Source organism: Macrotis lagotis, chromosome 1 (assembly GCF_037893015.1).
Source record: "Macrotis lagotis isolate mMagLag1 chromosome 1, bilby.v1.9.chrom.fasta, whole genome shotgun sequence".
Taxonomy (NCBI): Eukaryota; Metazoa; Chordata; class Mammalia; order Peramelemorphia; family Peramelidae; genus Macrotis; species Macrotis lagotis.
This window is the reverse complement of record NC_133658.1, coordinates 908010580-908037832: the sequence shown is the minus strand read 5'-3', so window position 1 is coordinate 908037832 and position 27253 is coordinate 908010580. Positions and strand designations below refer to the sequence as shown.

The window sequence follows — 27253 nt, the reverse complement described above, 5'->3', positions numbered from 1 at the left end:
GGTTCTTTTTTCTTTTTTTAATGGTGTCAGTTTTAACTAGCTTTGCTTTTCTAGGACAAGAACTACATTTCCACTTGTTCAGAATTCTGATAAATGGGTGAACTGTTCACTTCTCTTTTGCAGATAGTCATGTATTCAGAATATCCAGATTTATCCAGTAGCTTAAACACAGCTTTTAAACTGCTCCGGCCTTGGCTACTATGTTTGAGTCCTTCCGTTTTGGGAAGGCTGTGTGGAATGTTCTTTTCTTCTGGTGCCTATCGTGGACCTCTTCTCAGGTGGGTCCAGAAGAAGCACCTCGCCCTGGAACTGCCCCACCCACTGGGAACCCATTGGGCAATCCTCCTGTACTCTGGTACAGCTTGGCAGTGTTGGAGCTGTAGCCCTTCTCCAGTTCTGTCTGCTCCAGTTCTGACAGGAAGCTCTTCCAACCAATCTCCCATTACATTTTCATACAAGATCACTGAATAAATCAGGGGCTCCCCTGATGTCCCCACCTCCTTATCCCAATTATATCTCCACGCTTAGGACAATGATTAGTTAAATTTAAAGCTTTTAAAAATTCAGTCATTCAGGATGGTCCCATAGCACCCTGTAAGGTAGGTACCCTCGAGGAATGGCAACCTACAGAGGTTGTGGCCACTGTAACAGAGTCTGGACTTGAACTCAGATCTCCATGATATTAATTAGCTGGAGAGTGTTCTGGGAATTATCTTCCTGGGCTGTTGGAAGGACCTGAGTTCCCTGTCAGACTAGAGCAGGTTGAAGGTACTGGGAATGTTTGGCTTGGAGAAGAGGGTGCTCAGGAGACACAGGCAGCTGTCTTCAAGGATTTGAAGGGCTGTGCATACAGGGAAGTCAAACTTGCTCCCTGGTCACAAAGGGCAGGAAACCGCCTTTGATAAGCGCTGTTCCAGGGCAGCGAGGCGGGGCAGTGGATAGAGCTCGGGCCCTGGAGTCAGGAGGACCCGAGTTCAACTTCGACCTCAGACACTTAATTACCTAGCTGTGTGACCTTGGGCGAGTCACTTAACCTTATTGCCTCGCAAAAACAAAACAAAACAAAACAAAACCCAAACAAACCAACCCCCCCCAAACCAAGTTCCACAGTGGAACTGGCTGCCCCTCAACCCGACCTCAAGTTCTCCAAAGCCGAGCAGACCGCATCTGCTGGGCTCTGAGCCGCAAAGGTTGGATGGGCCGACGGGGTGGGGGGACTCTGCACCTCCCCGGGTCTCAGCATCCTCCCAGGTAGTGCGGCAGCACCGGGAGAAAGGCAGAGAGGGACCCCCCAGGCACCTCCTCAGCCTTGGGCCCCCGGTTCCCTCCCAGGCTGAGCCAGCCCCCGCAGACCACTCGGACACAGCTTTGGGGTTCCGATTTTATTGGGGGACGGCGGGGAGGAGGCGGAAGGGAGGGCAGAGGCAGGAGGGCTGGGCAGGAGGGGCTGGGGCGGGGCCTCACTGTCGGATCTTCAGCTCCCGAGCCATCTGGCAGAGCGCGCAGGGCAGGCAGAAGGTCAGCGCTGCCCAGTCGTTTCCGACGGTGCCCTGTCGGAGGAGAGGCGGGGAGCTTAGGGGCCGCAGGGCTCCTGGACCCAGGGGCCCCGGCCCCCTCCCCGGAATCCCCGAGCCTCCCTACCAAAATGCGGTAGCGCTCCCTCATGCCGGTACGGAGGGAATGGAGCCCCCCAGGCAGGTAGGGCGCACAGCAGCACTCCCCGAAATCATCGGCGATTCGGCAGGCCAGGCACAAGGGGGCGAAGGTGCCGCACAGACCTGCAGGGGAGCAGAGGGACACGTCAGAGAGAGACCCCCCAGGACGCCGGCCCCTCCGTCGCCTCTCCTTTCCTCCTCGCCTCTCTGCTTTCCGTCTCTGTTTCTTTCTCCCTCCCTCCCTCCCCACCGCATGATGTTAGATCAGACATTGCCTTCTAGGGCCCTTCCTAGTCCTGCCATTCTGCGGTCCAGGTTTGGAGCTCCCTCTCAGGTGGGACAATCTACGCTGTCCAGTCCTCAGTTCTGCCAGCGCTCTGGGGCCTGAGCTCCTTCCCAGCTCTGCCATCCCTCTGAGTTCTAGGTGGCAGAGCCTGTAGACAGCGGAGGGGTGGGGGGGGCACTCACACACGGGCATATCGTTGCAGCAGTCGGTGAGTTCTGTGTGCCAGTCACTTTGTTGAGTCTGGTAGCAGGTGCTCTGGCTTTGGGGCTGACTGGTCACAGGGTAGGACATGGCTGGGGAGAGCAGGGGAAGAGACAAGGTTAGACCAGGGGGCTTCGGGCTCTGGGCACTTTTCCTCTCACTACGGTTCCCCCTCCCTCCCCGAAACATCTGGGCAGCTGGAAGGGAGAGAAGGGGACGGATTCTGGGGAGCCACACAGCAGCCACCACCCTCATCTAGGAGGGGGCTCCTCAAACGCATTTGGAGCCACATCTGGGTGGGGCCGCATGGGGGTCTCCCTCCCCCTCCCAGTCTCTGGCTTTCTGCAGCTGGGGAGCGTGGGTCCTCCCGCACATCTGGAGAGCCGGTGCCTCTTGCGGGTCTGGGGGCAGGGTGTCTGATGACATTCCCCGCAGGCGGATTCCAGGGGAACGCTCCCTTCCCGGGAGACAGGATGGGGGCTGGGGGAAATGGGGGCCTCTTCTCGCACATCTGGGGTCAGGGGGGCATCTTGCACATCTGGGCCGAAGGAAAGCGCAGGCGTTCCTCCTCCACATCTGGGGGCCCGGGTCAGCTTCTTGGCGGTGTCCGTGTGCCCCGGGGAGGGGGAGGGGACGGGGATCTGGTGGGATGGGGGGGTCTCTGGGCGGAGCGCACCTTTGCCCTTCACGTTGTCGTGCATTTCGAACTGCATCCTCGAAGAGACGGTGCGGCCGAGGCAGAGAGGAGGCGCTGAGTACTTGATTCCCGGGACACCTGGGAGACTGGGTGGGGGGTGGGGCAGGGGCAAGGGCACTGGCGTAAGGGGGCGGACTATGGTAGGCCAAGGGGGCTCTGGGGAGGGAGAAAGAGGCCGGGTCAGAGCCCCCCTCATCTTTCCCGCTTCCTCCAGTGAAGCCTAGTGCAAGATTCATCCATGGGGGAGGGCCTGAGAATCCACCCCCCACCCCATGCCTCAAGACTGAAATCTCACTGAGGGAAGACAGATAAGGAGAGACTGAGGCTTGAGCTAGGCTGGCCAGAGGCTCAACAGGAAAAAAGTAGGAGAAAGATCTCAGTCCAGTCAGAGACCTAGAAATCTGCAGAGACAAAGATGCTCAGATTCCGGGTTGCAGGATGGAGAGCGCTGCAGATATCCCAAGGGGGAGACCAACTCTCTGAGGAAGACTCAGCTAAAGACAGAGACACCCAAGGGCTCCAACCAAGACATGGAGGCAGAGTAGCCCAAACACCCACTGAGAGAAAATGAAAGGAGAAGCAGAGATACCCAGAGATAAGGGAGAGACAAAGGCTCCCCCCAAATTTGGGAGACAGAGCTAGAAAGTCAACATGATAGACAGTCATGGAGAGATGCTACGGGAGACTCAGGAAAAGAGACCCAGAAAAGTCACCTGAGGGATCTGGGGAGAGGTAGCCAAGGAGAGAGAAAAGTTAGCAATAAAATCTCAGCCAGCCAGGGGTGAAGGAGAGACCAGACCCTGAGAAACCCAAAGAGTCATGGGAGCCAGAGAAGCCAGGCTGGGGAAGCAGATGCCAGGGCAGTGGGCTATCCAGCCAGGATGGCTCCTTCCTACCTGGAGAGTAATGGGCAGGGTTGCTGTGGGTTTCAAGATGAGTGGCACTGGGGTTGCCTCTGGCCTCTTCACCTGGAGTCTGATTCTGATTGTGCTGTCATTCTGAACTGGTCTTTTATGGGGAACCTGGGCTGCAAGGGTGGGGCCATCCCATGACACACAGGGAAGGAAGTTTTGGGATGGGGAGTCCCCTCCCCCCAAGCCCCTCTGGGTCATCCCTGCCAGCCAGCTCATCTGGGGGGAGTCCCAGGATGGTTCTAGGGATCACTAAGGTGAGGGACTGAGACCTAGCATTGGAAGGAAGTCAAAACTGATGCGAGGAGAACATGGGGAGACTGAGATACAGAGGGACAGAGATGAGGAGATGGGGCGATAGAGACACACAGACAAGACGATAGCCTCTCGATTTTATAGTCTTTTTTAAGATGTACAAAGGGCTCCCCCTATTACAACCCTGCAAATTAACTGGTTAATATACTATTAGCTCCATTTTATGAATGAGACAAATGGAGGCTTTTTAGAACTCCTAACTACTTGACTAGGAAATTGAATCCTGGATCTTGAGGTTCAGTATTCTCCTCATTGACTCTTAAGAGATAAGCAAGGACAGTCACAACCTGAAAGTTGCTCCCCATGTGATCGAGCATTTCCCTTTCTCTCCTTGAGTCTCAGTTGCCCCCTGTGAATATGATGGGATTGAACACAAAGATCCCCAGGGCTCTTCTGGAGCTAAATCTTATGATCCTAAGAGGCAATGAAATCAATGTGCAGAGAGCAAGATGGAGGAAGATGGAGGCTGGATGGGCAGAGGGAGAGAGAGAGAGAGAGAGAGAGAGAGAGAGAGAGAGAGAGAGAGAGAGAGATGAGGAAGAAGAGGAGGAGGAAGAAGGAGAAGGAGAAGAAGAAGAAAGAAGAGGTGCAGAATGGGCAAGGAGAAATACAAGAAAGAAGGGGATGGTTGGAATAAGCGTTTATTAATCACCTATTATACCAGCACTGTATTAAGCTCTTTTACAAATATGTTCTCGTTTGATTTTCACCAATTCTGGGAGGTGGATGCTCTTATTATTCTTATTTTACAGTTGAGGAAACTAAGGCAGACAAGGGTGAAGTGATTTGCTCAGGGTCACACATTTCCTAAGTATGTGAGGTTGAATGTGACCCCAAGTCTTCTCGATTCTAAGACCCAGAGCTCTATCCACTGCTCCATCTGGGCTAAGACTTGTCTCTGAATTTTTCTGTTGTTCACAGGTGGGAAACAGGGTACAGTAAGAGGGAGGCAAGGAGAGAAAGCAGGGCTATGTGGGTGGGTATGGAAGAGTATCGGGGGGCTCTTAAACTGCCTCCTGGTTCCCTACACTCCCCTGGCTCTCCTGATCCTATCCACTATGGCAGATGCAGTTGGGGGGGCAGCAGGAGACCAGAGGTGAGGGGTTTGTTATGGAAACCTCTCCCTGTAGGCTTTGGGGGGGAATAGGACCTCCAAACCAGAGATAAACAAGCCTATTCCAATACCAAACCCAGAAGTTGGTGACCGAGGGAGGAGAAGACCAGGGTCCTTTCTGGGGAAGAGATGGAGGATCTAGAAACCTAGGTACCTCCAAGGACCCTCCTTGAGGTTTACCTCTGACCCTAACAAGCTCTGCAAGACTGGGGGGGGGGGGCGTGACTCAGTCAGGGAAGCAGCGTCAGGACAGGGTGAGGCCCTTTAAGCGGGTGTCACCCCCAGAAATGCTGGAGCCACCGGAAAAGTGGGGAGTCACCCACTGGGGAAAAGGAGCTGTCACCTGGCAGGCAGGGTTGGGCAGGGATGGGGTGATGTCGCTGGCCTAGGTGGGGCAGCCACTTCTCAGGGACCCAGGCATCCAGGGCCCCAGTCTCCACCCCTCTCCAGGGGTATCCTGATCTCTAGATCTCTAGGTAACTTTGGACCTCCCATCTACCACCCAGGGTGGTTGTGGGCATCAACTGAGATGGTTGTGAATGGCTCAGCAAAGCTCCTGCCGCCGCGGAGAGTTGTATTTGTCTCTGCTGAAGTCTGAGTTTTAATCTCTCCAGTCTGCAGGGTCAGAAGCTTGACTTCAACTCCTTCATTGTACAAAAAAGGGAAACTGAGGTCCAGAGAGGGGCAGCAACATTCCTCCTCCCCCCATTCTCAGCCTCACTGTCTGCATCTCTGGAGCTGTCTCCCTTCCTTCACCTCTGAATGAATGGGGTCTTGCCCCCCCCCCTTGGTCCCATGACCTCCTACTGCTGTCCCCCTCCCCACCTAGCCCTGCTTTGCTGAGCGCAAGCTCTGGGCAGCTCAGATGGGGCAAGTGGAGGGAGACCGCTCTGTTCTCAGCTTCCCTCACCTCCCACCTCTGCCCGGCATAGCCTGGGGCCACCCATTAGCCACAGATGGCTCAGGCCTGGTGAGGAAACCGAGACTGACCCAGCGGTGAGGTGGCAGGGGGAGACGGCATGAAAACTGGGGGGCTGGCCCCGCCCCCTGCCCTTCCAGCCCTCACTTAAGCACTCAGCCCAGGACCCAAGAGATGCCTGGGCCCCCGGTGCCCAGTGGGAGGGGGATGGGAGGTGGGGAACCTGGGTTGCCCAACGGAGGTGACTTCAGGCTGGCTCTCCTCGGGGAACCGGTCGAGCCAAGCCGACTGGACCGGGGATAGGTGGGGTGGCTCAGTACCCCCTTCCCTTCCCAAACCGGCTGCTTCTTCCTGGCTCCGCCCAAGACAGGGAATGGGAGCCACCCAGGTGTGCCTGGCCCTGTGAGCCGACTGTATGTGTATGTGAGTGCATGTGTCTTTGAGCGTGTGTTTGGGTGTGATCATGTGTGTCTGTGATTGGGTGTTTGGTTGTTTATGATTGTGAGAATGTCTGTGATTCTGTGTGTGAGAATGTGTGTGGTGCTTGTGTGTGACCATGCGTGTAATTGTGTCTGTGATTCTATGTATGTGTGAGTGTGTGATTGTGTGTTTCTGTGATGATCATGTGTGGTCGTGAGCGTGTATCTGAATCTGAGGTTGTGTGGTTGTGTGATTGCGTCTGTGAATGTGTATGTAATCCTCTGATTGCATGTGGGTGTTTATCTGTGTGTGTGTTGGTGAGCACACATGTAGTCATGCATATGGCTGCAGGTAGGCATGGTATGTGATTGCATGCATGTGAACACATATGTGTGGTTTGTGTGTGTGATTGTGTGTCTGCATCAGTCTGGGGCTGTGGGGAGGGGTGCCCATGACGGGCCTTCTGGTCTGCTCTGTGGAGGACGGAAGCTCCCTGAGGGTGGGCGGCTGCCCAGAGGCTCCGGGGAGTGGGCTCTTGATAATTGCCTGTCCGGTATCTGCCGGAGGCATTGGTTTTCTGTGTCTACACAGGCTTCTCTGTCTCTGGGCTAACAAGGGGCCGTGTGGCACAACCTGGTAGGGAGTCAGAGGACCTGGATTCGAATTCAGCCTTTACAAGTTACCGGAAACCTCCTAAATCTCCTTATGATTCAATAGAAGAATTTATGATTCCAGGTTGGGATGAGTTTGTCTGACTCTTCCGATCCCAGCTGGGGGTTTCTTGGCAAGGGCCCTGCAGAGGTTCACCATGTCCTGCAGCTCATTTTACAGATGAGGAAACTGAGGCAAAGCAGGGCAAGCGCCTTGTCCGGCATCACACAGCTAGGAAGGTCTGAAGCTGGATTTGAACTGAGGTCTCTGACTCTAGGGCCATTGTGCCCCCCCAAAAAAAAGGATTTCCCCACCTTGAGAGAAGGGATCCCTGAGCTAAGCCTTGATGAGGAGATAGAGCAGCCCAGGTATATGAGGCAGCATGTATGAGCAAGTGTGAGTGAGTGAGAGTGTGTGTGTGTGTGTGTGTGTGTGTGTATGTCTGTGAGCATGAGCGTGTCTGTGTGTGTGTGTTTGACATCTCTTCTGCTTCACCCCTTCTTGGTTTCTCTGGATACCTCCTTCCTTCCCTCCCAGCCCCACCTTTCCAACATCTCCCTCAGGGAGAAACTGAGGCTAGAAGGGAGGGACCCCCAGAAACCACCTCCAGAGCAAGGTGGGGGGGCTCATGGATTGAGTCCCAAATCCTTGAGTGGCCACACACACTCACACATCTCCCTCTCCACACAGGACTGGCTTCTTAGCCAGCATCCGCTCCAGCACTTTCCCTTCTCTCAGGGTCTCGTGGCTAGCAAGGGGATGCTGGGCTGGGGTGACTTGGGGTTTGTGCCTTCTGTGCCAGGCCTCTCCCATGCCAGGTCTCTTTCCGCAGACATAATCTCTTCCTTCCCTCTTCTCCCTGACCCCCAACACAGACACAATGGCTCTAATGTAGAGAGGACCCCCCAGAGTCACAATCTCTGTCCCAGGCCCAGAGGAGGAAAGACCCCCCAATGCAGTGGGTGGGAAAGGGCCCAGGGTTGGCATCCAGACCACCTGGATCTGCACCCTGGCTTGGAGTGGGAGCTGTTAAGTGCCCTCCACCTGTAAAATAGATGACCCCAAATTCTGTCTCTGGCAATGTGGAAAGAGATGAAGGCTGAAAGAGAAATAGAGGGATCCAGAGAGGTAGAGACGAGAGAGATACAGGAAGGGATGGGGGGCCCCTAACTCTATGCCCCTGCCCCCTCCCAAAGCTGGAGTCAGGGCAGGTGAGGTGGGGATGGTCCACTCCTGATGCTCTCAGCATCCCTCCACCCCCCATCACCCCCCTCCCCATGACTCAGTCCCTTATCTCCTAATGGGGTGATGACCTAGGTCCCTCCCCCCAGGTGCACTCTTACAGACCTAATGACTACCTTGTGCCTCCTCTGGACCTCCAGGCTCCTGGCCTGGTTGGAGTGCCCAGTCCAGAGCCTGGACCTCAGGGACAGAGGTTTCCTGATCCCTTGGCTCCCACTGGTGGTGGTGAAGGCAATTAAGCCCAAGCTTTGTTGCCAGGGCAGAGGATCCACACCCAGGGTGGCCAGCCGAGGAATGGGGTGAGGCTGGTCATGAACCTGCCCCTGGGAGGCACGGGCTCCTCCCGACTACGGCCCCGGGTGCCACAGTGCAGGGGTCCCCGTCATCTCAGCCAGTACCTTTCTCTCTGACCCATGAACTCTACCCCCTTGGGATCTTTCGAGCGATCTAGAGACCCTGGCTCAGGTGGGGGTCCCTCATACATCCTGAGCCTTAGTTCCCACACCTAGCATTCTTGTGGTACTGAAAGTACGAAAAGGATGCTGGAGACCCCATGTTGGCCACCATCACCTTCCTCAGTTTACCCGATGCCCACCCTGGGTGCTGCCCCCTCCCCTTGGTGCTGTGCTCAGGTTCTCTTCTGTGACTCAGTCTCTCCCCTTGGCTGTCTGCTCTGGGGTTCAGGGGCTGGGGGGGATCAGGATAGCCCCAGCTGTCCCTGCTACATAAACAGCTACACAAAGCCTAGGGCCCAGATCCTGCCCCCTCCAGGCATGTCTGCAGGAGGCAGGGGTCTGGGTTTCTGGTCCCAGTCTTGGAGCCCCCCTACCCTGGCCACCCCACAAGCCAGTCACCCCCTGGTGGAGAGCCTTGGTGGCCTCCCCGGGAACCCTTCTCCTTTGGGTTCCAGTCACTGTGAGGGGCGGAGGTGGATTCAACACATTTATTTACAAGACGGAGCAGAGCAGCAGCAGCAGAAGGCAGTGGCTGGGAGGGGGCAGCCTAGGTGGCCCCCCTCAGAGTTCCCAGTGAGTGGGGGAGTAGGGGGGCACAGGATGTTAGCACTCCCTCCTTCCCTCCCTGGGGGGCCCAAGGAATTCCCTCCCCGGTGGGAGTGAGCTGACCATTCTTCATGGAGAACCGGAGACCCAGAGGCACTGGCTGGGAGTCTGGGGGCTCCACTCTGGGTCCCCTTTCCTCCTCTGTGAAATGGGGTCCCATAAGCTGTGGCTCTATGCCCTGGACCTAGAAGCCTGAACTCACTGACACGAGACATCCCAGAGTCCGTGCTGCCCAACTCTCATGGGACTGAGGGGGCAACTGAGGGGGACTCATGCAAGGTCACCAAGGTGGCCCCTGGACCCGCCGTCACTGTTCCTTCCACTGTGGAATGTATGAGGACTGGGGTTTCTGAGCACCTTCCAGTGCTGAGGTTTGTGACTCTGACTCATGGAGTGTCTCACGGGGTGCTGGGTGGGCCCCGGGGGGCATCAGCCCCCACAGAGGGGAGGGGGCCCCACTCTTATCACGAGTCTTAATAGTAGTGCAAAACAAAATGGATTGAGAGAGAGCGCGAGGCCTTTAGTCAGGAGTGGGCAGGGCCAAGGCCCGAAAGACAGGAGGGTGGGGCTGGCCGCAGGCTGGGGGGTGATCTCATGGCAGAGGCGGGGGTCTGAGGAGGATGCTTGGTCCTGGTCCACTCGGACCACTGTGGCTTGGTGGGCGTGGGGGATGTCTGCATCTCCGACCCATTGAGGATGAGGCGGATGCGTTCCACACACAAGGCCGTGGCCTGGCGAGTCTCGCGGCACAGGGATGCCAGGCTCAGGAAGCCGTGGGGCAGGTCCTCCACCACTCGCAGGCTCACGGGGCGCCCAAGGGTCCGAAGACGACGTGCGAACATCACTGAGTCATCCAGCATAGGATCCAGGGCGCAGGCCTGGATCAGAGGTCCACAAAGCCACAGGGGGAGGGGGGTGTTGTGTGGAGGGACAGGACCAATAGGCAAAGGAAAGGTCCGGAAAGAGAGGGAGGGGAAAAGGGTAGGGCAGAGGAGAGACAGAGAGAGAGATATGGAAAGGAAAAAAGGAGAGAGGGGGAGAGAGACAGGCAGACAGAGAGAGACAAAGAGACAGAGACAGAGAGACATGGAGAGGAAGAAAGGAGAGAGCAACGGATGGATCCAGGAGAGAGAGGGTGGACAGACATCAGAGAGCCAGAGTAAAAACAGCATCCGCCAGAGTGGGAGGACAGTAGGTCAGACATGGAGGCGGAGAACCATGGAGCCAGGTGAGGAAGAGGGAGAAGAGGGAGAAAAAGCCATTAGGAAAGGCTTCTCTGCCCTAAACCTCGTCCCCCTCCTTTGGTTTTACCCTCAGCGCCCCTTCCCCCCACATCAGCCCCTTCCCCACTTCTCTCCCCCATCAGCTCACCACGATGTGAATGGGTGGCAGGGACTGGAGCATGGAGTCCTGGGCCAGCAGCGGGGACATGAAGGGGTTCTTGACAATGGGGGACGTCTGCAAGGTGAGGGTGGCCCTGCCTTGGCTGGAGCGCCGGGGCTGGAAGCCTTCAGGGAAGGTGAAGCCCAGGTCGTCCTGACTCTTTTCTTGGCTGTCTTCCTCCTCCTCTTCCTCTGCCATCACCTCATCCTCGGAGGACCCCAAAGAAGGCAGGAAGAAGGTCACCTCCTGAGGGACCGATGACAGGGTCTCTTCTGATGAGGAGAGGCCTGGGGAGGTGGAGCTCCGCACCAGGTTCAGGTCTTGTAAGGTCAAACTTTTGGGGGAGTCCTTGGGGAAGCCGGAGGACTCCTGCAGAGCAGCCTCTGACACACTCCGGCGCATGGTCTCTGGAAGTTTGGAGGGAGGTGGTGAGCTCTCTGCCACTGCATCCCCTCGCCCCACACTGCATCTCCCCTGCTGACAAGGCTCAAACCTGCATCTAGGGCCTGGGTTGAGCCCAGCTTGGCCCTAATTCACTGTGTGCCACTCTGGGCCCGTTTACTCATCTCCAAACGAGGGGGTGGGACTCTTGCCCGGCCTCTGGGTGTTTCCCGGTTCTCCATATGGGGTCCCCCGAGTCTGGGGAGGCAGCCGCTCTGCTCTGCCAGACCAGCCCTGATCCCTCTCTAGCCCTCCTTGAGCCCCGTCTTCCTCCTCTATCCTGGGGCTCTGGCCCCGACATCCTCTCCATCAGACTCCCCAAGGTCGGACCTCGGGACCTCTCCTTCCCTGACCGATCCGTCCAGTCTCTCTCTACCACCCATCTGAGTCCCCTCCCATCCTCCCCAGTTTCTAACCTCTTCTATCTCATCTCTCCCTTCTCCTTTCCAGGCTGCTGGATCCGTATCTCCACCCCCCCCCCCAAGCTGGCTTGGGAGACCAGAGTTCAAATCCAGCTGCTGACCACTTTCTCAGTGCCCGGGCACAGCCCTGACCTTTTCATCCATAAACCTTGAAACACTAATAAGAGCTTCAAGGTCTCCCACCGCCGCCTTGGAGGAAGGACATGAGTCCACAGGGACAAGGTGGTCTGGTTTGGGCCCCTGGATTTGTACTCTTGGGCCATCCCTCTTCCACAGGGCAGCCTCCCACAATGGGTCCATTCCCTCAAGGTCTCCCAACATCACCTCCCTGGAGCTCCAGGACCCAAGTGCTGTCGAGTCTTCCAGGTCTCCGGGCCCCTAGGGGTGGGACCATATCACCCAGCCCCACTCCCCAGATTGGCCGTTACTCCCCTCATTCTCTTGCTGGGAGGGTCCCAGCCTAGGCTAAGATCCCAGAGGGTCAGAGCTGGTGGCACCCTGGCACAGATTGTGTCCTGGGACCGGCAGACCCAGAGCGCACGTCAGAGACTGCCCCGGGAGGGTGAGGGAGCATTGGGGACCGCCCTTGTGTCCCAGTGTAGAGCCCTTCCCCCTACGCCCAGCCTCGGGTCAGAGGCCTGTAGAATGGGATCGGGTTGGCGGCCTCACCTGTCGCCGATGGGGAGCCCTCGGTCAGACGCCGGCCTCCGAGCTCCAGAAAGGTGTTGAGCCAGGAGGAGGCCCCCAGCCGCAGGTCTCTGAGCAGCCCCGCTGTGTCCCTCTTCACCAGCCCCATCACACCCAGGGCCTGCTGCTCCTGGTCTTCTTGGACCTCGGGCTCTACGCCTGTGGTTGGAGCAGAGGAAGGAGAAAGGACCCTCAGCCTTCGTTCTTCCTCTTTGGGGTGGGGGGGCATCCTCGTTCCCCTGAGGTCTCACCCTCTGACTGCCCACACCTGTGTTCTCCAAGGGGGTCTCGGCCCCCAGCTCCCGCCCTTCTGCTGTCCCTGGCACCTGGTTCCCATCCTCACCGGCATAGGCACTGAGGCACTTGGAGAGGACGCTGAGGGGGAGCAGGGGGTCCATGAGGCTCATGAGACGTGATGGCGAGGCCGAGGCCTGCAGCAGGGTGGCAGGGTAGGCGGCCATGATGCCGTCAGGCATCCTCACACCATAGGCCGCTGCCCGCAGGGACACAGTGAAGCAGAGGTTGCCGCCGGCGCTGTCGCCCGCCAGGCACACCCGCTCCCCTGTAGAACCTGGGGGGGAGGGATAAGGGGTCACCATTCTGTTTATGGGACCTGAAAGGTCAAGGGCTCAGCATGTTCCAGTGGGAGAAGACCCTCGGGTCCAGTCAGGAGACTGGTGTCCCACTTAGGCCAGGGCCTGGACAGGCCCTCCCTGGTCCTCAGTTTCTTTATCTGTGGCTCTCCTTCCAGCTCTAAACCTTCAGAGCCCTGGGGTCACCTGCTCCGCCTGGGAGGGGCCTGGGAGGGGGTGGGGGGCAGCCAGGGCTTCTTCCTGAGCCTAGGGGAAGGTAGTCAGGGGTCAGAGTTTGGGGAGGTAGGGGAGGTAAGCCTTCAAGAAGGCCCTTGGCTCAAGAAATCCCAGGAGATCCTAGGAGGCTGAAGGGTGGAGAATGGGGCAGCGATGGCGGGGACTCAGGGGAGAAGTCGGAAGTTCATAGATGGGGGGACTGTCGGGCGCAGATCCTTCATTCTAGAGCAGATGAAACTGAGGCTCAGAGGGGGACCCCACCTAGGACCTTGGGGCTACTGAGTGTCCAAGGAAGGACCGTTGCCCTCCTTCCTGCTCTTCCATGCACTAGGAGGGACCCCAAGAGAACAGCGAGCTGGGGCGGGGATAAGGCCAGAGGTTGGACCTTCAGAGGTCAGAAAGGCTGGAGCCAGTGAAGAGTCAGGTTCATGAGGGGGAAGGGAGGAGGTGGCTGGTGGGGGGGGGTGAGGTGTTGGGGGAGCTGAGCCGGAGGCCCCCCCAGGGGAGGGCCGGGGGCAGCAGGCTCCAGGCGCAGGGCAGCTCACCCAGGAGGCGGCAGTTTTTGAGAGCCCAACAATAAGCGTAGAAGCACTCCTCCAGGGCCCGGGGGAAGGGGGCCTCGGGGGCCAGGGAGTAGTCGATGGAGAGGATAGGCACCCCCAGCTCCTGGGCCCAGCTCTTGAGGTAGGGCTCGTGGGACTTGGAGGTCTGCGCCACAAAGCCACCGCCGTGGATGTGAATGACCAGGGACTTGGAGCGCGGGGCATGATGGGTGCGGGGCCGCAGGTCCAGGGTCCGGGGGCCCTCAGACCGGGCTAGCAGGTTCAGTTCCTCGCTGTCCTTGGGGGAGGGTGGATAAAGGGAAGTCGGCTCCCTGCTCCCCACCTTCCCCATTTAAATCTCAGCCTTGGGACTGGCCCCTCTTTCCCCTAATTACCCCCAGCCCCAGCTTATTCCCCTCCCCATGTCATCACTGAGGATATCGGGGAGTGAGGGAGAATGAAATGGGGATGAGCAATGGCCTGGGGGGGGTTGAGGGATGGCAGAGGGGGCCAAGGGGTCCATAGGGAAAAACACAGGAAAAGGAGGGCTGAATGATGGGAAGTTAGGGGATGGGTCCTGGGGTGGGGAGGAGACATGGGATGGTGGGGAGGGGATGGGAGACCGAGGGTGGTAGGGAAGAGGGGCAGGACACAGAGGCACCCGGGATCCCCGGCCCACACCTGGCCCTCTCGAAGGTCGTATGAGATGAGGCGCACCAGCACCGGGCCTGGGCCTGTGTGGGCCACCGGGGGTGAGATGGTGACGTTGACCTGGGGGTTGCTGGCCAGGGGTATCTCGAAGGGTTGAGGGGGCAAGCTGAGGACCCGGCACACCCGCACAGTGGCTGACACCATGTTGGCCAGAGACTGCAGAAAGAGGGGCAAGTGAGGGACAGGGCTCAGGTCTTGTCCCACCCCCACCCCCCGCCTCCCCTGTGAGCCACGCCATCTGAGGCCTCTCCTTACTTCCCCCGATGCGACAAAGGGGAGGCTCAGAATGAGGCCTAGGCTGGCACTAAGGACACCTGGGTTCGAGGCTTTGCCAAAGTCCTTCACTTTTTTTTTTACAAAGCAATAGGATTAAGTGACTTGTCCAAGGTCACACAGCTAAGTAAGCATTAAGGGTCTGAGGCTGGATTTGAACTCAGGTTCTCCTGACTCCAGGGCTAGTGCTCTGCCACCTCACTGCCCCTAAAGTCCTTCACTTCTCTCAAGGTTATTTCCTCCTCTTTCCAACAGAAATAAAAGGCCCATGCGGTACAGACAAAAGGGACCTGGGCATGGAAGGGTCTAAGATCATAAGGCCTATGGAGTGGGAAGCCAAGGAGAGCGGACCGCGAGGTACAGCAGAGTCCAGAGATCAAACAGTAGAAAGGGCTAAACTTGGGGGGAGTTATTACAGAACCAGAACCAGAAGGGCTCTTAGAAGAAGGGGGTGTCAGAGCTGGGGGGGGGGGGCTCAGGACAGGGGAATGTCTGGAGGGGCCTAGTTCTAGTTCAAGCCTCTCATGTTTTCATATTACAGATGGGGAAATGGAGCCTGAGAACGGAGGTGGTCTGTCTCCCCAGCCTTCTCCTGCCAGGCCAACCTGGCCCCTGTCCTGCTGCACTCACCGACAGGACCTCGATTTCCGTTACGTTCCAGAAGGCCTTCCAGAAATGCACGTCCAGATTCTGGGTGATCCTTTCAAACTCAGCCCCTCGTAGCTCCGGGTCGATAGCAAAGCGGCCTCCGGTGAAGAGGGAGCTGGCAGCCACACCTGGGAAAGGCAGAGGTCGGGGCACTTGGCAAGGGCCCCGGGGTCTGGGCCCCTGCCCTCCGGTGCCCCAGACTTACCACAGGCAGGGACAGCTCCCTCTGTGCAGCTTAGGTTAGGGGGAAGGGGAGGGGACAAGAGGGGAGAGAGAAGTGAGCAGCAGGGAGACCAGGGGGAGCCCGGGGCTAGGGGAACATGGGCATCTTGGGGGGAACTCACCAATCCCTGATTCATTGCGTTTGTAGTGCTCCCCAAAGGAGACCAGCCCGATGGAGATGGTTTGCAGGAAAGGTCGGATGGCTGGAGTGAACTGGGGAGGGAAGGAGATACAGAGAGTTACAGATGGTCCCAGGGGCAGGTGCAGATGGGGGGCAGGATGAGCCAGAGAGAGAGTGCCGGCTCCTCTAGAGAAAGTGGGGACTAGGAGCTCCGGCTCTGAAGCTGCCCTCTGGGGGCTTCCCTTAATTCAAATTCGATGCCAAGTGACCTTTCCTCAGAGGAGGAGGAAGCCTAACCAAGAGCTGTGCTAGGATCGGTCAACAAATCTTCAAGTGTTTCTGGCTAGGACACAAGTGCCAGGTGGGAGCGGGCAGCTCTGGTTGGACCTTGGCACCTGTGATGAGGGCACCGTCCACCCCTGGGAGGCCTTACTTGGTCATCTTTGGGTCCAGAGGGAATAGGAAGCCACAAAGTTTATGGAGGAGAGGAGTGACCATCAGAGGTGGGGGGGACCACCCAGGAGGCTGCTGTGATAGAAGTGAAGAGACCCTCACCCCAGGCGGGGCTACATGAAGCTGGAGAAGACTGGTGACCTGGGGGGTGGGGAAGAGGGTGGAGGTGAGGATGACTGGAGAGCAAGGGGCTCAGACACCCTCTGGAGGAGAGGGCAGGATGCCATCTGTGCAGGGAAATCTTGAGTTCAAATGCTGCCCCTGATGCATGACCAATGTCCCTTAGCTTTGCGACGTCCCAGCTTTGTGTCCTGAGCTCAGCTGTTCCCCAGGCCTGACGCCAGTCTGGCTTTGCAGGCCCCCAACTGGGCTGGAGTCAGGACCACGGGAGGTCAAATCTGGCCTCTGGGCAGGTCACTTCTCCCTGTTTGCCCCAGTTTCCTCATCTGTCAGAGGAGGATCATAGGTGTGCTTGCCACCCGGGGTTGTTGTGCTCTTTTAGGGAGCTGGGCAGTTCAGTGGTCTGGTGGCATGGCCACAGTGGGCCCAGTGCTCCCCCATGGAGCCACTGCAGGGCCAGACCACCCCGGGTCTCTTCTAGTCTTTCCTGCTCTCAGGTGATGGAGCACCAGAGGTGGCCATACCCTGGGGAGCTCTGGAGGGGCCAGGGAGTGGTGCCACCATGACTGGGGGGGCACCCCCAGAGAAGGCTGGCAGTGAGGCTGGATTCAGCAAAGACTCAGGAAGACCAAGCTTTGGCAGGTCAGGGGTACATACATCCTGTGGGTGAAAGCTAATGAGTGTGCTTTGGCTCCTGGGGCACCAGGCAAGGAGATTAAGGCTACTAGGAGGTAACTGGCCACCCCAGAGTGGGGTCCAGCTGATAACATCCCTCCAACCACTTGGGGCACCCCTAGGACCCTGTGGGGGCCAGTGAAGCCAGGCCTCTGGGAGAGTGGGGGGCTATCAGACCCTAGTTGGGATTTTCTTGGCAGAGATATTGGAGTGGTAGTTGGCATTCTCTTCTCCAGCTCCTTTGACAGAGAGGGAAACTGAGGCATACAGAGGGAGGTGACCCACTCGGGATCACGTGGCCAGTGTCCAAGGTCACATTTGAACTCGGGTCTTCCTGCTGCTGGTGGGTTTCGTGCCCTCTTGCCTGAGCCACCTAGTTGCCTATCATTTGGGCACTTTGCTTCAGTTCTTGGCAGCTAGCTCCTTCTCCTTGCACAATCACCCCCGAGGGCTGCCAGGATGAGGCCCGGGTGGCTTACAGGCCTCCAGGGGCACCCAGGCCTAGCCTCGGTCTCCTTGGCACTTGTGCTAGGGGCAGGCCTTGGCCCCTCCTGGGGTGGCATTCTAGGGGCCTGCTCCCTGCTCCAGTGCCCCTAGGCTTGTGCACTTGCAGAGCTCCTCCTCTGCTTCTCTGCAGACAGATTCCTCCCTCCTCCTCCAAGCAACCCTGCCCAGTGCCCCCCAGCTCCCTTATTTCACATTCTGTTTTGCTGTCACCCGACTGGAGACCGGGGGCTCTGTGTCTGCCCCAGAGAGGCTGGGACCCTTCAAGGGCCATGGGAGACACTGGCTCTGGAGGGGAGCCGGGGACAATGGGAGGAAGCCAGGGGCGGCTCCGCCAGGTCAGATGTCGGGGGAGCCTCCCCGTGGTGAGTGTTAGGGCCAGCGGCTGGCCACCACATCCCTGCCAGCACTGAAATTCCAGCCCTGGGAAGCTGAGATGGGGAAGGGCGAGGAGATGAGATAAGGAGCTAAGGAGGGAAGGATGGAGAGTCGGGGGGGGGCTCTGGGGGCCAGAGTGAGAGTGTGGGTCTTCTGGTGCCCCATCCTGCCCCCTCATCCTTGGCCTTGTCCCCTGCCACTGGTGTCTGTGCCCCCCCCCCCCGATGGACAGACTCTTACATCTTTTAAGAGAGTTAGGGAGTCAGATGGGGAGAGACCCGAAGGTGGGAGTGACTAGGGGAGACAGAGTGACTGCAGGCTGAGGGGGGCCATCTGTGGCTGGGGGTGGGCAGCCCATCTCCCCGTACTGACCCTCTCCCTTCCCAAGCCCCCGCAGGTCCGGTTGAGCCGCCCACTGAGGTTCCTGGCCCAGTGGGAGAAAGGTCAGTGGGCCTGCCAGGGGATTCCTGGGGGGGGGGGGACCCCAAGGTCAGAGCCGGGTATTTATGAGCACAGGGAACCATCCAGACCATGTGCTGGGTATTAGGTAAACATCTGCTGACATTATGATTCTTTTTGGTGGGGGAAGGGTGGAGGACAAGGCCGTGGGCTCGATCCCAAGGACCAGAGCTGTCCCCCTCTCTGAAGCCTCCCTGGGCAGGTGTGCTAAGTCCAGTCACATTCTGGGCCCAGGATGGCCGAGGGATTCTGGAGGTGGGGGGAGAAGGCAGTGTGGCCACGCTTCAAGGCTCTGCCCCTGCCTTCCTGTGCCCTTGGGGAGGCCGGCCCCCTCACTGGGCCTCTACTTCCTCTCCTTTTAAGGGCTCTCGAACTTCTACTTCTGACACCCCACACCCCATTTTCTAATCTAGGGCTCTCTCAGCCCCGGCAGCCTCAGGTCTGGGTTCCAAGGTGCCCTCAGGCTCCAACAGTCTCTGATCTCTGGCTCTTCCCCATGTGCCCCATGAGGAGCAGGCTTCAGAGAAGGGGGTGTCCTGCAACCCCCCACCGCCCCAACCCGGCCCCTCACCTGGAAGCCCAAGCAGCGGCCATAGAAGCAACCTTTATGGAGTGTTCCATACTCTTTGAGGAAGTCAGCACTGAGTCCCCCATCGCCCTCAAAGAAGAGGCCGCCTGGCCGGTTGGTGGCCAGCAGACGCTGGGCGTAGTAGGCCAGGGCGCGCAGTTGCGTCAGGGCCGCCAGGTAGGCCTCCAGCTCAGCCAGGTTGTGTCCGGCGCGGAAGAAGATGCTCTTGCGGTTGGTGGCCACGTAACGGGCCTTGTGGAGCAGGTGGGCCAGGCAGCAGCGGGCTGTGTGGACCAGGCTACGGTAGCCGTTGGCGGGTGTCTCGGGGTCTAGGTCAAAGAGATGGGCTACGCCCAGCAGCTGGCCCAGGGCCGGCTCCAGCCCCAATGCCTGCTCCCGTATCCCGGTGAAGGTTCCCGAGAGGCGGCGGGCAGTCTCCCCTGGGCCCTGGCTGGCAAAATAGGTAGCGTTGTCCTCTGAGATAGCCACCAGCGACTGCGTCATGGCTCTCAGGTCCATGTTGTGGGTCAGGCGCGAGGCTGGGAAGGAAGACAGGATGGTGGCTGGGTGATGCCCTCCCTCAGGGTCCTGGGAACCCGGGGATCTGCCCTCGGGCCAAGCCCCCTTTGCTCCCCCTCACCAGCCCAGAGCCCCCCCTCCATCTTCCGGCTTCTGACGCCCGTCCTTCCCAGGACCCAGGGAGGAGTCCCTTCTCCCTCTGAGCATTCCGTGTCTAGGTCTCCCTCCCAGGACCGGAGTGCCTGCCCCTTCCAGGCCTCTCCCTGCAGGGACTCAGGCATCAGGCTCCAGGCCCCAGTGTGACTCCCCACCTTGACAGCCACAGCCCCACCCCAGAGCCCCCTCTGCCCTCTCTCCCGAGGGCCCCGACCACACACTCACCCCCTTTCCTTCCCCTGATCAGCCCCAGCATCTCCAGAACCAGCCCTGGCCCTGGGGGCGCTGCCTCTACCCGCCTGCCCAGAAAGCTCCTCTATAAGACCTGCCTGGGCAGGCTCCACCCCCCCGGGTCCGGCCCAGGGCCCGCCCCCAGCCGCTGCCGCTGGCAGGGGGAGAAGCACATGATGTCAGCCACCTCGGGGCCCCCTCCCCAGGCCCGTCCTCATCTCTTCCTTCTGGCCCAACTCCCACCTCTCCAGGAAGCCCCTCCCTCTCCTCAACTGAGCACAGACCATCTTCGGGCTCTGGCATCTCCAGCTTCTTTGCTGTCATCTCCCCCATCAGTCCGGGGGTTCCCCAGCCCTTTGCCCAGGGCCTGGCACATCTGGCCTCCCCTCCCTTGATTCTAACCCCTGCCCCTGTCCCCAGGCCCAGAGCCCAGGCACCCCTTCCCATCCCCTCAGTCTGGGATGACCCCTGGGGGATTTCAGTCTCTGCACCCCGTGGCTGCTCAGGGGTCTAGTCTGGCCCCCAAGAGTCACGGAAGCCTCTAGCTCCTGCCTCCCAGGTGGAGCCGGGCGTGATCCTTGGCCTCCATCTCCCAGGGAGGGCTAACAACTAGGAACAACCTCACAGATCCCCTCCAAACCATCCCCCCCCTTCATTTTAACAGAAAAGGAAAGTGAGGTTCCAGAGAGAAAGTGGATCACTGAGAAGTGGATTCTGTTATGTGACTAGGAGTCTGGAGCCAAAACCATTGGTCATGGGGGGGCTGGGATGATCACCCCAACTTTCCAGAGGGGCCACTGAGCCTGAGGGGTGACTAACAGAGGACCATTCAGGTCGAGAGCTGGGGCCTGCCTGGCACTGGGTGACCCAGCTGGGGGTGTGCCTCATCTCTCCCCCCACCCCCAGCTTCAAGAACAAAAGCTGATTAGCAGCAGGTCCTGTAGCCAGCAAGCAGGGGGCAGGGGCCGAGGGGGAAGGCACGAGGTCTGGCATCCAACGCTGGGGACAGACCTGTTTGGTGACTACTGGGCTGGGGAGAATGGACAGGGAGCAGTCCGGGCCATACGGGCTGCCAGGGACAGTCAGACGTTGGGTTAGAGGGGAGTGAGAGCAGAGGCTGCTGTGCCTTGGGGCATGTGCCCACTGGAGGATTGGGGCACAGGGCCCTAGCTAGTACTAGGGCAGCAAACTTGGAATGGGTCCATGCTGGGCCAGAGGTCTGGAGATCGAGACACAGACAGGAATGGGGACAGGGGGCATGGGCATCAGGGGGAGGGCAGAAAAAGCAATGTGAACTCCCTTCTGCCAAGGGCAGGCCCCAAAGGAGGGATTCTCATCCTCCTTCCAACTCAGATGCTCAGAAATGAGTGAAGGCAAGGGAGGGGAGGGCTGGGCCCCAAATTGGGGGGAGCCAACAGCCCACACAGGGCCAGCTTTGTCCCTTTGCCCTCTAAAGGAATAGATGTCTTAGACTTTGTCCCTGAGAAAGCCTGAGCAGGGCCTGGGGGTAGGGCGAGGTAGGTCATGGAGTCTCTGATCCTATCTGTCCCAGAAGGCTTAGAGGGGGTAAGGGGGTGGGATGAGGACTAAGGGGAGGCCTGCAGCCAGAAGAGGGTCTCCTGGGGTACCAAGTATGCAAGAAGTCAGGGAAAAAAGGAGGGAAAGGAGGAGCTTGGCTTGGGGCCTGGACCCAAGAAGAGCGAGAGTGTGTGAGGCCCGGGTGGGGGGTGGGGGTGGGCTGTGGAGCCAGTTAGCCCAGTTGTGAGTGTGGACAATGTGCAGCTCTGGGGCCAGGGGAACAATGTGGATCCGGCCCCACTGTCTGATCTCCCAAGCATGGTCTTGGGGCCCCAACTCAGAAGGGAATATTAGGTATAATCCTGGGGCTCAGGGGCCAGTTTGGAGCTCAGCGCCAGAGGACTCTGAATACATATAGCCCTGGGCCCTGGACTGGCAGCTGTGGGAGTTGGTGTCTCTGTGTCTGGGAAGGGACTCCCATCTGCCCCTTGCTTAATAATTGTGCAGAAAAGTAAGATATGGCCCTGAGGGCAGGGCCTTGGCTAGGGAGATGCCTCAGTCAAAATGGTTCACTGGCTTCAGGGAGGGCTGGTAAACACCAGGGCATGGCCCGTGTTCTGAGGCTGCCTGGGGGGCGTGGGCATCACAATGTACAGTCATCGGTCTAATTTGGTCTCCTCCTTTGATGAGCCATCCTCTGAGCCGAGGTGAGGATGGGGATCCAGATGAGCTGGGGTGCTTGTCGCCCCAAGGCAGGCTCTTTCCCAGACTGCTAGAGGTCTAATTTTAGGAACCACCCACTGAGCTGAGGTGAAGATGCTGCCCCAGAAGGAGCAGGTGCTTGCTGCCCCAAGGCAGTTCCTTCCCTACAGATTAGGAGAAGGGTGTCTTTAATTCCCAGGAAGGCCTGGGGTTCTCGGAGAAATGACAAGGATGACTTTGTAGTGAGGAAAACAGCTGTCCCCAGAAAGCTCAGGGCTTATTCCTAGAAAAACTTAGCTCCATTCTGTCCCGGGCAGTAGGTGGGGTGGGGAATGGTCCTTTCAACACCGTCCTTGCATGGAGAAGGTGGGACAGGATCACCTCAGCCTTGCTCTCCCATGAAACACGGGGATCAGTGGAGGAGGGGCTGTGGGAGGCCTGGGTGTGTACCATAATGGGCGGGGAACCTTATTTTCTGCCAAGGGCCGTTTGGATAGAACATCCTTCGCAGGCCATGCGACTTAAAGATCAATCCATATTTGATCAAACATTTAATTCATCCCTAAACTCCTGGATTTGTCGATTCTAGTCCTGTGCCAAGACCTGTGGCTGGTTGCCTTGGCAGTGCCAGAGCACATGATTTCAGGTTTGGGTCTTAGAGTGCTCCAGGGCCAGACGTTCCTGTCCCTGTGCTACAAGATGGGTGGAAGAGGCGCTCTGGGGCCACTGGGCCAGGGGCTGGGTGAGGCCTGTCATTCTTCAAGCCGGGCTGGGCAGCCTGTGGGGGTGGGACGGGGACTCACCGCTCATTCAGGCGGGCCCTTCCGAGCTGGCGCTCTCCGGTAGGCACCCCTTCCTCCTCCTCCCACGTGTATGAATCACCCCACCCCAGCTTCCTCAGTTATCTGCAGGCCCCCCCTCCAGTGCATCAGCTAGCTCTCCCTTCTCTTGGGACATCTTAGGAACTCTCACATATGGGAGAATGGAGCTTCAGAGCGGTGAGTTAAGCAAGTGGATGGGGGGCAGAGGCTTTGGGTTCCAGTCCCACATACTCCACACGCCTCGGTGTCCCCTTCTGTGAAGTGAGGCCGGACTGAGTCTGCACCTGCAAGCCTAGGGGCTTGGGTTCAAGTCCTGCCTGGGGCGTTTGGTGCCGCTGGGACTTTGCTTTAGTCCCTCATCGAGTCAAGGCGGGGGTCACCTGGAGGTTCCCAGTCCTAACTGGTCCTCCCTGGGTGGGTCCCCCACTGCTGCTCTCCACCTCGGAGGCAGCCCGGGCCATGGGGGTGGCCCCCACCCAAGCTGCGTCCCCTCCAGACCACAGGGGGCCGCCCCACCCTGCTCCCCATCCCCTTCTCAGGGTCAGTGGTACACACCACATTACCTGTTCCCCACTCCATCCCCCTCCCATGGGGTACCCCACTCACCCATGGCCTTCCCCTCATGCGGGGCCCCACTCTCCCGTCTCCCCGCGCATCCTCTCTAGCATCCCCCCCATCAGCTGTACATGGTACAGCCCACCCTGTCCGCACCCCCACATGGTACGTCCCACTGCCCCCTCCCCCTCCCCACGGCGCGTCCAGGGACACTGGGGACACCCGGCTCTCCCCCCTCCCGGGACAGAGGCAGTCCGCGGCGCACCGGGGGGCCGATCACCGCCCTGCTCTGCCCGCCGCGCTCGGACCCAGCGCCGGCTCCGCTCCCTCTCACCTTTGGCCCGGCCTCGCCGCCATCGCAGGCGGCTCCGGCTGCCCGCTCTGGGCTGGATCGCGGAGACCCGGTCTCCCCCCGGCGCCTCCATCGTCCTCGGCCGTTCCCGGCCGCCGGACCAATCCCTTCCCCGCGCCACAGCCCGGCCCCTGCCCCGCGGGCCAATCGGCGTCCGCTCTGGGTGGCTAGGGCCCCGCCCTCCCAGGCCCTTAAAGGGCCGCGGGAGCAGGAAGCCAGTGGGCTGGGCCGACCGCGACACCCTCCTCACCCCCTCCCGCCCTCGGAGCCCTCTCCTGACCGGGCAGTGGGAGGGACCGAGTGCGGCGCTTGCGCATTATGGGTGACGTGGGAGCTCTGTTTCACCGGGGTTCGGAAAAGGCGGGAAGGCAGAGGAAAGTGCGAGGCTCCCTTCCCCCGCCTCGGGCCCGGGGCTCAGGACGGGGCGGGGTCAGAGGGGGTGTGGCCCGAGAGAAGGCGTGGCCTAAAGGAGACTGGTGGAGTGGGCCGGCGGGGTGTGGCCTAGGTGTGGGGGCGTGGCTCGGACCGCCCCATGGACCACGTGACTGGAAGTCCTGCCCCGCCCCCCTCCCAGGGGGTTCCGTGGTCCAGAACAGGGTTCGAGTCCTAAGTCCTGGCCCGAGGGGCGCACATGCCTGTAGTGGGAGCCCCCCCGGAAAGGGACTGGGGGTCGGGGCTGAGCCCTGCATCTGCTGGGTCCGGGGGCCACCAGGCTTGCACAGGCGGGCCAGCCCCCCGAGTCCCGGGCCAGCCCCCCGAGTCCCGGGCCAGCCCCCCGAGTCCCGGGCCAGCCCCCCGAGTCCCGGGCCAGCCCCCCGAGTCCCGGGCCAGCCCCCGAGTCCCGGGCCAAGCGGCTGTGACTTCCCTCTCCTCCATCCCTCCCCCTTCCCATCAGTCACAGGATCATAGGTGGGGAAGAGGTGAAAGGGGCCTTGGGGGCTACATCCAGGCCAGCACCCCTCCTTTATGATACATAAGGAATTACAGACCCAGTCCAAGAGGTGACTCTGCCCAGGCAGGCGGCAAGAGACCGGAGCCAGCCCTCAGACCACCAGCCCCGAGCTCTGGGATTCTCTGAGGTTGGGGCTTGGGGGATGACCTAGACCAATAACTGCCCCCCTCCCCTCTCCCCCATTTCCTTTAAAGACTCACCTGTATCCTTAGGAACCCCGTCCTGATTGATGTGCATCTTCCCGTCAGAGTCCAAGGTTCCCTCTATTGCTGATACCGCCTTATGGGGGATATAGTTCTGTTGGGAAGGAGGATCCTCCTTGGCTGTGCTGTCCGGGGTCTCGCTCTCCTTCTCTGTGACAAGCGACTGCCCTGGTGAAGACTGGGACATGAACAGCCTCTTCTCCGAGCCAGCTTCTAGCTCCACCGTGGCCTGTTGCTGCTCTAGGGTCACTTCTTGGGGCCATGCAACAAAGGGAGAGGCCTGCCGGGATGCCAGTCCTTGCTCAAAGCTCGATTCCTGTTTTGTCTTGGATCCCAGGTACCTGGGGGATTCCAGCTGTATTATGTGCTCCTGTCTTGACTCGGGCCTCGGTTGGACTGGAAGCTTGCTCTCTGAGGCAGCTTCGGGCTGTGATACCTTTACCTCTGCTCCAGCCCGGAGTTGGGTTGTGAATTCATTCTCCGAGTCTGAGTCCTGTTGAAATCCCATATCTGTGGCTGAGTCCTCCAGAGATTTAAGGTTTAGATGCATCATGGATTTCTGTCTGAAGGTGTAGCCTTGCTGTGATGGTGGGGACGAATCTCTCTCTGAAGCAGATTCTTGATGAGATAGTGATCCTAACTGGAAGGTTAGCTTTTGTTCAGGGGCAGGTCCCAACCGTGATAGAGGAGCCTTCTCAGGAGCACATGGTTCCAACTGTGTTAGAGGGGCCTTCTCAGGAGCATGTGGTCCCAACTGTGTTAGAGGGGTCTCCTCAGGAGCGTGTGGTCCCAATTGTGTTAGAGGGGTCATCTCAGGAGCGTGTGGTCCCAATTGTGTTAGAGGGGTCTTCTCAGGAGCGTGTGGTCCCAATTGTGTTAGAGGGGTCTGATCAGGGTTATGTTGTCCCAGACTTGCTAGAGGGATCTGCTCAGGAGTACATGGTCCAAGCTGTGTTAGAGGGGTCTGCTCAGGAGCATGTGGTCCTAGCTGTATTAGAAGGGTCTGCTCAGGAGCATGCAACCCCAGCTGTGTAAGGGGGGTCTGCTCAGGGGCAGGTCCCAGCTGTGCTATTGGTGTCTGTTCAGACTCTGAGCCCTGCTCAGGTTCATTCTTAGTGACAGGTTCCTGCTCTAATGAAGTTTCTTGCTGTAATCCGGGTCCCTGCTTGAAGGCAGGCCCCTTCTGTGATGTAGGTCCTTGTTCAGAGGCAGAGCCCTGCTCCTCTGTTGTTAGGGGAGGCACTGACAGCCCAGCCTCCATCCCTCTGACCCTCCCCCAGGTCACTCCCTTCACAGATCTCTCACTGGTTCCTCATGTCTGTGCATCCCGTTGATTTCCTTCCTGCTTTCCTTCATCCTGGCATCTCCAGTTCCCTACACTTGAGCCTGGTTGGTGTGTGTTTTGAACACTTGGCCCCTTCTGCTGTACCCAGTGATGCCACTTCTGTCCTTTCCAATGGGGTGGAAAGGAGGGGCCTGTGCCACTGGCTCTCCCCTGGTAGGGGAGGGGCCCAGCCTCTTGTGTCATAGACAGGACCCCGCCTCCTCCTCATTCAGGGGACCCCCCTCCTCCCCCCAAAGCAGGCATCCCAACTTTATCCCTTGTTTTTCATGGTCTTTTGGAGATAGGGTCCAGATCTTGGAACAAAGATCTTCCCCCCCCCCCAGAAAAACATCTTAGTGTTTAAGGAGAGATACCTGTCACAGAGATAGATGGGGGTCTTTTGACCCCTTCCTTCCTCCCCCCCAGAGGGCATTCTTTTTCTTCTTGCCTTTAGAGCTGCCACGTTCTCCTGGTTCTCATCCTAGTTCTCTAGTTGCTTCTTTAGCATCTTCACAAACCCCTAGGACTATAGGATTTAGGAAGGCAGTCCCACCCATTCATTGAACAGATGAAGAAACTGAGGCCCAGAGAGGGTGAATTCAGGGACTTTGCTGAGGTCATGCAGTGGCTGAGTTGGGGTTGGAATGATCCTTTGACATTGCATTTCTCATTTTCCAAGGGTCTGTTCCACTAGCTTGGTCCCCTTCCCTTCTTTCCTTCTTCAGCTCTGAGTAGCTTTTTTTTTTTTTTTTTAGATTTTTGCAAGGCAATGGGGTTAAGTGGCCCAAAGCCACACAGCTAGGTAATTATTAAGTGTCTGAGACTGGATTTGAACTCAGGTACTCCTGACTCCAGGGCCAGTGCATTATCCACTGTGCCACCTAGCTGCCCCAAGCTCTGAGTAGCTTTGACCCCATAGAGATGTTTATAGGGAGGGGTGCCCTCCTGTAAAGAACCTGGGATGCCACACTCCATTGGGGAACACTGGAGAATGATCTGGCTGCTTACATCACTTGGGAGAGCCAGGGAATG

At 58.8% G+C, this 27253-nt stretch overlaps 2 protein-coding genes and 1 long non-coding RNA gene across 6 annotated transcripts; 1 reads left to right on the top strand and 2 right to left on the bottom strand.

Annotated features, from left to right (window-relative positions):
- Positions 1-1376: 1376 nt before the first annotated feature.
- CNFN (cornifelin) lies at positions 1377-3836 on the bottom strand. 2 transcript variants are annotated; one of them, XM_074219368.1, is made up of 5 exons: positions 3736-3834; positions 2819-2925; positions 2124-2234; positions 1642-1778; positions 1377-1550 (listed from the first exon to the last, which is right to left on the bottom strand). In XM_074219368.1, exons 2-5 carry the CDS (start codon positions 2853-2855, stop codon positions 1461-1463), a joined length of 375 nt encoding a protein of 124 aa, XP_074075469.1. In that variant the 5' UTR covers positions 2856-2925; positions 3736-3834; the 3' UTR covers positions 1377-1460. The 2 variants fall into 2 exon arrangements, with proteins under 2 accessions (XP_074075469.1, XP_074075470.1); XM_074219369.1 differs by lacking the exon at positions 2819-2925 and having other exon boundaries at positions 3736-3836.
- LOC141509667 (uncharacterized) lies at positions 1529-15662 on the top strand. The gene is made up of 3 exons (XR_012474688.1): positions 1529-1698; positions 14996-15097; positions 15282-15662. It is a non-coding gene; the product is annotated as an uncharacterized LOC141509667 (long non-coding RNA).
- LIPE (lipase E, hormone sensitive type) lies at positions 9972-26372 on the bottom strand. Of its 3 annotated transcripts, none has more exons than XM_074219365.1 (10): positions 24895-26372; positions 18892-19427; positions 15733-15823; positions 15371-15516; positions 14438-14623; positions 13760-14054; positions 12674-12976; positions 12388-12564; positions 10844-11262; positions 9972-10350 (listed from the first exon to the last, which is right to left on the bottom strand). In XM_074219365.1, exons 1-10 carry the CDS (start codon positions 26156-26158, stop codon positions 9997-9999), a joined length of 3771 nt encoding a protein of 1256 aa, XP_074075466.1. In that variant the 5' UTR covers positions 26159-26372; the 3' UTR covers positions 9972-9996. The 3 variants fall into 3 exon arrangements, with proteins under 3 accessions (XP_074075466.1, XP_074075467.1, XP_074075468.1); XM_074219366.1 differs by having other exon boundaries at positions 12749-12976; positions 24895-26371; XM_074219367.1 differs by lacking the exon at positions 24895-26372 and adding an exon at positions 19789-19871.
- Positions 26373-27253: the final 881 nt, after the last annotated feature.